This window comes from Callorhinchus milii, unplaced genomic scaffold (genome assembly GCF_018977255.1).
Source record: "Callorhinchus milii isolate IMCB2004 unplaced genomic scaffold, IMCB_Cmil_1.0 Scaffold7, whole genome shotgun sequence".
Taxonomy (NCBI): Eukaryota; Metazoa; Chordata; class Chondrichthyes; order Chimaeriformes; family Callorhinchidae; genus Callorhinchus; species Callorhinchus milii.
Genome location: NW_024704748.1, coordinates 24,834,818 through 24,845,190, shown reverse-complemented (window position 1 = coordinate 24,845,190; position 10,373 = coordinate 24,834,818). Strand labels below are relative to the sequence as shown.

Genomic DNA, 10,373 nt, shown 5'->3' with positions numbered 1-10,373 from the left:
TCACAGCATGAAAATACAATAATAAATAAACAGTGTAAACATGGGAATCTTCTTGAGAGAATCCATATCCTATTAAAAGGCGCCTTGATGCATCTGATCTACCTTTTGGGCTGATCAGAGGTATCTTTTGTTTTATTTCAGTCTCTGTTCAGGTCTGAAATGCTGTACACTGTCCAGCTCCTTGGTACTCCTGACGTGAAAGCCGCTATACAAATGTAATGTTGTTGTTGTTGCTGATTATTGACTATTCTTTAGCAAAAGATATCAGTCTGAAATCAGGTCACAAAACCCCAAAAGCCAATGAAATAAATTTATTTCAAGGGGATCTCTCTATTTCACTGATTTTGCTGAAATAGACCCCTTTTCCTTTTAGATCACCTTTAGTACTTAAAAGGATCTATAGAAAAGCCCTTAAATGTGATTTTTGTTTTACCGATTAGTTGAAAAAGGCCTAAAATGCATTAAGGGATAAATACTTATTTTTTAAAAAAAAACTACCTTCTCATTTATGGATTAGGAGTGAAAAGGATTGATCTTCCTAATATGGTGTTCCTGTTCACACAGTGATTTGAATAACAAACTGTGAGAAGTTGGAGAGGCTGTGCAGATCTGAAATGATATAGTACTCCATTTTTTGGCAGCCGATCCTAAAAATTCAATTTTCCCAAGGTTTGATTCTGGTAGAATTGACAGAAAATGCCAACAGTTTTTTTTTGTGAGCCAAATGGATTATTGGGGTTCTGTTCTTAACGGGTTTAAATTCACGTGATATGCTCCCTATTCAAACCATATGGAAATGCATATGCACAGACAGAATTACAGGTTACATAAATTATACCTATAGCACCGTTTTAGACGTTGTGGAGCTTATAATTTTGAATGTTTTACAATGTCTAACATGTACAAATTTGTTGTGTGATTCGCTTTGTTTCTTCAAAGAGGATCATTGAATAAAGCCAATGGAAAAGCAATTGTGAAGTACAGTACGTGCCATTGACTCGCCATTTATCACCCCTTAAATATAATAATCCTTGCATTTGATATAGTGCCTTTGACGTCAGGAGGATGTTTCAAAGTGCTTCACAGGATTTACTGTATTTTGTAAGCCAGTTTCTCCCCTTGTCCTGGTCAACAATCCCCGAGATAAAATTGCACATTCACTTTATGGCTATATGTGGGATTTTGCTGTGTGCAAATTGGCGGCTGTGTCCGCCCACAAAATACAGACACAGCACTTTACAGTAAATCTTGTGTAGTGTTTTGACAGCCCTACTGATGTGAACAGCAATCACTATATCAAATGCGAGAATTTATTTTTAATATGTCCGGTATTTGATGTGACATTTTCTGCATTATCCATATGACCTCGGTGTGATATTACAATGTACCGAAAATACATTTGCAACCGTGGGACAACAATTTTGTCAATGAAGTAATTTTGGTAAATTCCCTGCACGCGTTGGGATTATATCTCTTCTTACATTTTAGTCATCAGTTTCACTTGAAATGGTTGCAATTTGAAATTGAAGGACTTGAATAAACACATTGCTAAACAGGGGCTTCGTTTGAACAACTCTGCATTTACCAATTGTGACCATTTGTTGGCACAGCATTGTTTTCAGAAAACGATAGCAGTTTTCGGCAGTTAAACGCGGGACACTGATGTCGTGGGAACGCTGAGTTGTTGTGCGGTGCACTTCACAATTAGCTGCATTGCAGTTAACTTCCCGTCGGGTAACTCTGTATTTAGAAATTAGATCTTTATTTCTCTTTTATCCACATGACGTGGAATTAGGTAGAACTTTACGGCATGGGAACAAGTCCAACACGTGTGTTCTGGTGTTTATACTCTGCGTGAGCCTCCGATCTCCCGATGACCTCTCCCCATACGCCTCCATACCCATCTCAGTGCTGACGAAGGGTCGTGGACCCGAAACGTTGACTCACTCTCCTTTCTCCGTAGACGCTGCCTGACCTGCTGGGTGTTGTTCTGAGTTTTCCCGTCTCCCTTACGCTTGTTTTTAAATAGGAGATGTTCATACTGTGTTTCCAAAGTGACCGATGAAACAATGTCTCTCGTGCAATAATCTTTGCATTTTTCATTTGCACTCAGCGTCACGTCCGGCAAAGTGGCCCTTTTAAAGTTGGGGTGTAAAAAAGCTGACAACCTCGAGGGTCGCGGACGGGACACCCCACCCGCCCCACCATCGGCGGGAGAGCCTTCGGCCACTCTGCCCCCGACCTCTGGAACTCCACCCCCCAGTCACTCCGCCTCGGCCCCTCCTTAGCCTCCTGCAAGTCCCGCCTCAAGACCCTCCTCTTCGACTGTACCATCGGTCACCCCCTCCCCCTCCCTTCTCCCCCCCCCCCTCCCCCCCGAGCCCAGTTCGGGTCTGAAATGCCGTCCACCGCCGCGAAAGGCGCTCTACGAGGGGAATCTCGTCGTCGTCGTCGTCGTTGTTGTCGTCGTCGTCGTTGTTGTTGTCGTCGTCGTCGCCTTTTGGTCTGTTGGAATCTTGTTGTTGTCGTTGTCGTTGTTGTTGTTGTCTCGAAGACGCGATCAGGCGGCGCTGCATCAAAATGCCAGGATTACCATCATCATTATTATTATTTATTATTATTATTTATTATTATTATTATAGTGGAGTGATGTCAATGACTGAGTCCCATTACTACACACACACACACACACACACACCTCAACCTCCGGGGCCGCAGCGCCGCTCTGTGGCACACGGTGGGAACTGCCGCGGAGTTCGGGGGAGACTGGTAAATGGGCGGGGCGAGGGTAGGGGGGGTGGGCGGAGTCGGGAACGGGGGCGTGGTCGAGGGGACTGGGGGGGCGTGGTCGGAGGGCGGGAACGGGGCGTGGTCGGGGACTGGGGGGCGTGGTCTCCGTCACCGCCTGATCCTGATTGGTCGGAGGCGGCGGCGGCGGCGGCGGCGCGTCACGAGACGGGCATTTCCGGGTCCGCCAGGCGTCCGCCGGATGGAACGTTGCGAGCCGCTGGCGCCGGACCCGCTGAGCGGCCGAGGCCGCGGCCCGAGCCCGAGCCCCCGGGGGGAGGGGGGGGCGGGGGTCTGCCTCCTCACCGGCCTCCCGGGGGCCGGCAAGTCCACCCTGGCCCTGGCCCTGCTCCAGCGCCTGGTTCCCGAGCGCCAGACCCTGGTGCTGTGCTACGATGAGCTGATCCCGGGGGAGGCCTTCCCGCTGCCGGGGGGCGCTGCTCACCCCGCGACCACGGTCAGCAAACACGCCCGCAGCTGCCAGTCCTCCCCGGGGGAGGAAGGCTCATTTGCGGGGGGGGTGTGGGGGGGGGAGGTGGTGTGTGTGTGTCAGGTAATAAACATCCCCTCTGTGTAGGCAGTGACCTCCTTCCTTCCAACCTGATGCAGACCTTAATAATAATAATAATAATAATAATCCTTGCATTTGATATAGCGCTTTTCACGTCGGGAGGACGTCCCAAAGCGCTTCACAGAACACACTGTAAAGTGAATTGACTGTATATTTGTGGGCGAACGCGGCAGCCAATGGCGCACAGCAATGTCCCACAAACAGTTGTAGATTGAAAATGACCAATTTATTATTGTTTTTGGTGTTGGAGGGATTATTATTAGGCTCTGTGTGGAGTAAGGAAACTTGCCCGAGGTTTCGCCCTCTGCCTGGAATTGAACTCAGGTCTCTCACTTGCAAAGCGAGTGCTCTAACCACTGAGCTACAGGACTCCACCGTGTACCAAACGCAAGGGCTATGAGGAACAGTCACCAGATCCTGTTTGAACGGCCAATGGATGTGGCCCAGTATATTATTTCTGTTTGCCCCTGTGACTCCCTCTGCTCCCAAGCTTGAAACGCCATCAGTTTTGGTGCCGACGGCCGATGGCGGTGAAATAAATGCACCGTGCGTGTTGAATTCCGTGCAGCGGCCGTGCGGTTTGCTCTGCCTGTGGAGTAAACGCCGCGTGAAACGTGGCGGTGCTCTTCACCCGTCTGCACCGGACGTTAATGTTCACCACGAAGTTGCAAGAGAAGCTGATCAATCAGAACAGCCGTCTTTTCAAAACCCTCGTCCTCGCTTTCAAGGCCCTCCACGGCCTTGCCCCCTCCTACCCGACGGGGCAGACTCGAAGGGCCGAATGGCCTCCTCCTGCTCCTACATGTTATGTTACGTTACCTCGCTGACCTGCTAACCCCCTATCAACCTGTCCGCTCCCTCCGCTTAGTGGGCTCTGGCCTGCTCCATGTCTCGCGCCAGATTCGCCCTACCATCGGCGGCCGGGCGTTCAGCCTCTCTGCCCCACCCTTTGGAACTCCATCCCACAGTCCCTTCGCCTTTGCCTCGCTCCCTCTCTTGCCTCCTTCAAGGCACCCTCAAGATCCTCCTTTTCGACTGTGCCTTCAGCCGCCCTCCTGCCTCTCTGCCCTCCCTCACCCCAACCCTGCCCCCCACACACTCGGGTCCTGATCCCCAACTGTTCATCGTCTTGGGACGTCCTCCCGACGTGAAAAGCCCTTTAGAAATATAATTTTGTTGTTTGTGGCTGGGGAAGTCAAAGCTTGGAGCACTGTCAGAACACAAGCAAAATCTTGGAAATAAACAAGCGAGAAAGTGGGAATTATAATTACATCGATGTGAAACTAGAAAAACTGATAGGGCGATCCTCGCTTTAAAATAGATGGCTTGATAATGGATTGTGTAGGCTTTATGTGGTTACATATATGTGTGTGTGTGTATGTATATATGTATACACCATGAGATTGTAGTGGGAAAAATTGTGCCTGAGATTTTGATCTTGGCTAAGTATAGCACTGAACAGAATCTATGTAGATCAACACAGAAAGGGATGGAAAGATAGAGAAAATCAATCTGGGCAGAATTCATATATACATTACATCCTAACAATTACAGTAGTTACATAATGTGGCGGCAAATATGGTTAGCCTTAGTAATCAATTAGTAAAATAAACGAATTGTCAATGGGAAAACATTCACCGATTAGCATGGACTGGTTCCCAGATACTTATTGAAATCTCACCAGTTTAAGATGTAAAACACCAGACAAAATAATGTCTGGTTAAAATATGAACCTTGATTTCAGGCCCAGTTGTATTTTAGGACTCAGGGAATGTTTTGCTCATTGTTTTTGCTTTCTTCAAGATCAAAGTATATTTCTGAGTTACTGGCTTTCAAATTTGACCTTTAACTGAGGACAAAATGTTCTCAAGCACCATTCAGAAAGAACATGTGTTTCCCATTATATAGTATACTAACTACTCTGTGCCAAAGGTCTGCATAATTATTAAATTGTTTACAAAAAGGGACAGCACCAGTATTTGTTCTGCCCAGTGTTTCTAGAGTATTTCACTGAGTGTTCTGTTTACGGTAGTATGTGAAGGATGTTTCTAGTGCATTTTTTAAGCGGAACTATTATTTGCATAGACATCAAATTAACATTTTTGTGATGTAGGCAGTGAAAACAACAATCATCTAAGCAGATTAATCTTCAATGTTTTTGGTAATGGGAATAATGATTATTGTGTGATTGGTTCATGATAATGTGCCCTGAATTAACCATTGGTACTAATGTCAGATTGTCATGTTTATAAATGCGTGTAATTTAATTGTAACATCAGGTTTTAGATAATTATTGCATTTTTAAATGGATATTGATATCAGAAACTTCAAGCTTACAAGCCAGAACTTTTGGTGACTAAACAATATATGAGCACTAATTAATGCTCAATATAACATGGTTGTTTTGACCCATGATCATCTAAACTGAAAGCTATTGAGACAGGTGTTACATTGGTTAAACTCTGTTCCTCTTAGATTTTTTCTTAAAAACTTGCACAAAACAGTATTTATTAGAAAAGTATCTTAATAGGCTTGTTGCCCGATTTAACAGCAACATGTAGTCAATTGTGTTGGACTTAAAGGTTCACAATGCATTTGCATTAATAGTTTTTACCATGGGTTTTGCATTTTGCTTTGATCAGTTCCAATAAAAGCCAGATTAAATACATAGAATTATATTTGTGACTGTGTTCCATTCAGCGCTTTATCGTTTTCTCGGGTCTGAAATGCTGTACACTGTCCAGCGGCTTGGGACGTCCTCCCAACGTGAAAGGCGCTATACAAATGTAATCTCGTTGTTGTTGTTTTCTTACTTGTATGTGTTTTTTCCCCCATTTTGCCCTCTTTGTTTTTTGAGGGGGCTCCAGAGTTCATTTTGGAAATTGTACAGACGTAAACTGCTAGCATACATCGAACTCTTAATCCAAGCCATCTATGGTAATGGCTACCTGGTGGGATCTTCCAATGAAACTGATTCAGCGTGGGATTATTTCATTCAATCACTGAAGCGGCAGCATGTTATCTCTTCAGAAGCCCAGTATGTTGGAGCAGAGCAGTACCCAGTCTCTGTTAAACGTTCAAGACCATTGGTTATAATCCTGGATGACAACTTCTACTATCAGAGTATGAGATATGAAGTGTACCAGATGGCCAGGCAGAGTAAGTGCCCTCTATCCATATTGATAGCTCGCACTACTGCCAGTGTGTGTAGTGTGTGTAAATTTGAGGGTAACTTGAGAAGTACAGAATATTGCACAAGTCCAAATATTGTTCCTCTCCCCCATATTTTAAGTAACTGCTTTGATCAGTAATTGTTCACTCATGGTGCTGATAAGGCGTGATAAAGCTGGCACTCTTTCACTGTATTCCTTATTTGATCGTACTTACAGTATAGTATTTTGATATTTTCTGGTTCAATGATAACTTTTGTACTGGTTAAGATTAAGGTTACAAAGTCACATACTTTCTGATCAAATCTTCAGGCCAAAATTTGATATGCCCCTCAATATTGACACGTTCAGTTTTTTTTCTGTTGGTCTATCGCTTCTTTGTTATGAATCTGACTTTGTCTGGATATTTTGTTGTAGATTCTCTCGGCTTCTGTCAGCTGTTTCTGGAGTGCCCACTTCAATTGTGCCTTCGGAGGAATCACCAGCGCCTTTGTCCTGTAAACGATGAGACAATTGCGCTCATGTCCACGAAACTCGAGTTGCCAGACCCTGAGAAGAACGGATGGGAAAAGAATAGTATAATACTGAAAGGTGAAGAAAATATATCTGAAGAGGACATGTAAGTACAGTATTTTACATATTTTTTGTATTGCCAGAGATTTCCTGTGACTGATTTTTTTTTAAGTCCCTCACTTTTTAAAAATTAAACTGGTCTACGCTAGAATTTAGTAATCTTTTCAGAATTTTCATATAAATTGTGATAAAAAAATATAGGTATCAAACTAAAGTGATCAAACTAAATGAAGATCTTCCCCTTGCATAAGGTCATCTCCTCCCTGCCCCAACTGGATGTCAGCCTCAGACACTGTTAAGCGCTCCGAGATCTTCCCTGTGTGAAGGGCGATATATAAATGCATGCTTGTTATTGTTGATATTTGAGACGTCTCAACGACGTGATAAAGCGCTATATCAAATGCAAGGATTATTATTATTATTTGATGTAGGTGGGATGGAACTGAATGGAGAATTTATATAGAAAATAAATCCCCATTATGGAATTATTTTGACGGTAGGCGCTTTCTTTTCCACTTTTACAACAACATACTGGTTGGCAACACAAATTATAACTGCAAACTTCACTTAGCTATGAAAAGAGCTGTTATGTTTTTTCAGTGGGTCAGTTCCGACAGTGTTAGGTACAGTTACCTTTTACTGTTTATTTGCATTTCAATTCAATCTTCATTTTGCAGCCAGAAGGTGCTTGCATTACTGGACGCTGCTTTAGAAAATCCAGTGCAGCCAATCAAAGAAAATACTGAACAGAAGGTAAAAAAAGATTTGTGCCATGTTAACATACATTCATGTTTACAGAAGCTTGAAGTTAAATGCTTCAAGCTAATTTGATTTAAGGATAGTGTGGTATTTTCAAATCGCCGTTGATCCTAATTTTGGTGTTTGTTTTAATCTGTTTCACTGTGGAACCCAACTATAATTGAACAATTGAGTACCGTAATTTTAATTTAAGCACAAATAAGGCGAGCTTGATTATCTAAATACTCTGAATATTTGCTTTTAAATATCACACAGGAGGCAGATCGTGCCATTTGTGCAGCGAGTGTTCTTCATCAGGCTGATCAGGCCTTCCGCCGTTCAGTGTCCCAGGCTATGAAGACTATGAAAGGTACAACTAATATACCGTTTAAACACAAGTATTGTTAACTTGTTTTGTTGGTTATGTTTTTGAGTTTGTAATTCTGTTTGTAACATAATGATAATACTGAGTAAGCAATAGTTAAGATAAATGCTGTGGAGTACCCCCAGTGGAAAAAAATAACTGTTCCTGAAGCATTCTGGCAGAATTTCCCTGAAAAAATTTAAATAATTGGCCCACCTAATTAACACCCAGACCCATCTGCCTCAGGATGGAGAGCGAGGGAGCAGGAGATTTGATTCAGTGGTGTCGCTAGGAATGGAAATTTGATCGTTGCTCATCTAACATAAATTGGTGACAATCCAAATTTCCATTCCTTTTCTATGCTACTGGTTCAACTGTGCAGTGACGCAATATATGAAGAAAGTACATCAGTCCAGAAACATGCCTCTTCAGCTGTGGGTTGACACCACAGTGTCAAAGTGATGATAACTTTCTTTTGATTGATGTGATCTATAAATAATGGGTAATGACAGTTTGGTGATGTAACTTGCCATTTTTTCTCTCTGCACTTGATTGTGAGTGAATTCTAAAGCCTGATAGACATGTAATTTGAGGAAACCCCACATCAGCACCTGCCACCAGTGTAATTCATATTGCAGGCACTTTGATTCTAATGTCATTACATTATATGTAACGTATATTATAACGTATATTATGTCATTACAAAATGTTTTCGAACTGAGCTTGGAGAAGCAAAGTCCAGTACAACCAATGATACAAACACTATTTCTGACATCTGATGCAAGTTCAGACACAGTGAGTTCTGGATCTCGGTTACATTTCCATAGAGGACTCTGTGTGAACTTTAATTGCTTTCCCACATGCAGGGAACATTGCTAGATGAGCTAATCGTGGCCACCTTTCAGTGAATTAGACACTACTCTTATCAACAGTTCCCTTTGATGTGCTTTCAGAATGTAAATAGTGTGCAATGTAATGGTTTATATTAATATTGGAATAGAGGTATATATGTGTTTCAAAATCTGAAAATAAAATGATGACTGAATTAGTTGGCATTTAATGTTGTTAAGATATCAGCCAGGCTCAATTGGTAACACCCTCACCTCTGAGTCAGAAGATTGTGGATTGAAACGCAATGTCAGGACTTTATGTTTATGGCCTCAGCTGACCCTCCAAGTGCCTTGTTGGGAGGTTCGATCCTTTGGATAATTAAGATGTGGTCCTGTCTGCCTGTTCAGGTTGGTATTTAAGCAATAGGAATGGTACTATTCAAAAAGAAGGGAATTTCCTGTGGTGCCATGACTAAAATCTCCTAGATAGCTCTGACAATCCCCACAGTAATTATTTGTGAAATACTTTCTGCACCATATTATTTATCTAGTATCTAGTAAAATAAGTGTTTCAATGGTAAGGCACTGCATTTGCGTGGTTCTTACATTGTTCAATTATTTCTGCTCTAGTCAAGAAACTAACAACGTGGAAGATTAAATTATTGGCTGAAGACCTTAATAAATTGAAGACTATGTTTTTGGAGGATCTTCGACATGGGACTCTTCGAGGAAATCCCATGAAGATTTATGGTGATGTTGATGCAATTGTTGCAGAAGCTTCCTGTGGATTTGATCAAGAAAAGGAAGTCATTTTAAAGAATTTTTTAGAAAAGCAGACTTGATAGTACACAGAACAACTGATTGGTCTCATTGCTGATGACTTGATGTGGTTAATGTAGCTTGGTGTATAAGCTACTTCATGAAGCTTTAAAACGGGCAAGGATAAAGTAGGAAACCTATCAATACAATTCTTAATGTTTTTTCCCCATTGTGTTGAGATGATCCTTCCTGGTCTGTGATGAGTCATGCACTTGGAAGCATGTGTTCTGCTATTATGTGATAGCATCATGACATTTGGAAACACAACTTCCCTCCTGACATTGATACATTACTGTTTTCTCAAGCCATGAGCTATTTTAATAAATTAACTTTTATATCGATCTACAAAAAATTTACTGTTTGCTTACACAGATTTTAAGCCATCACAAATAAAGAATTATATAATAATCCTTGCATTTGGTATAGCGTCTTATCACATCAGAAAGAAGTCTCAAAGCGCTTTACTAATCCCTCCAAAAACCCAAAACAATAATAAATTGGTCATTTTCAATCTACGACTG

At 42.4% G+C, this 10,373-nt stretch overlaps 1 protein-coding gene across 1 annotated transcript; it reads left to right on the top strand.

The window, feature by feature from the left end:
* Window positions 1–1,810: 1,810 nt before the first annotated feature.
* LOC103185460 (L-seryl-tRNA(Sec) kinase) lies at window positions 1,811–10,193 on the top strand. The gene is made up of 7 exons (XM_042336855.1): window positions 1,811–1,829; window positions 3,265–3,340; window positions 6,216–6,517; window positions 6,946–7,147; window positions 7,779–7,854; window positions 8,116–8,209; window positions 9,664–10,193. Exons 1-7 carry the CDS (start codon window positions 1,811–1,813, stop codon window positions 9,873–9,875), a joined length of 981 nt encoding a protein of 326 aa, XP_042192789.1. The 3' UTR covers window positions 9,876–10,193.
* Window positions 10,194–10,373: the final 180 nt, after the last annotated feature.

Excerpts from the sequence above, each read along its gene's own strand:
- LOC103185460 (XM_042336855.1), top strand. Across the intron at positions 6,518-6,945 it reads GTACCAGATGGCCAGGCAGA|ATTCTCTCGGCTTCTGTCAG; the intron begins GTAAGTGCCCTC and ends ATTTTGTTGTAG. Across the intron at positions 7,855-8,115 it reads AAGAAAATACTGAACAGAAG|GAGGCAGATCGTGCCATTTG; the intron begins GTAAAAAAAGAT and ends AATATCACACAG.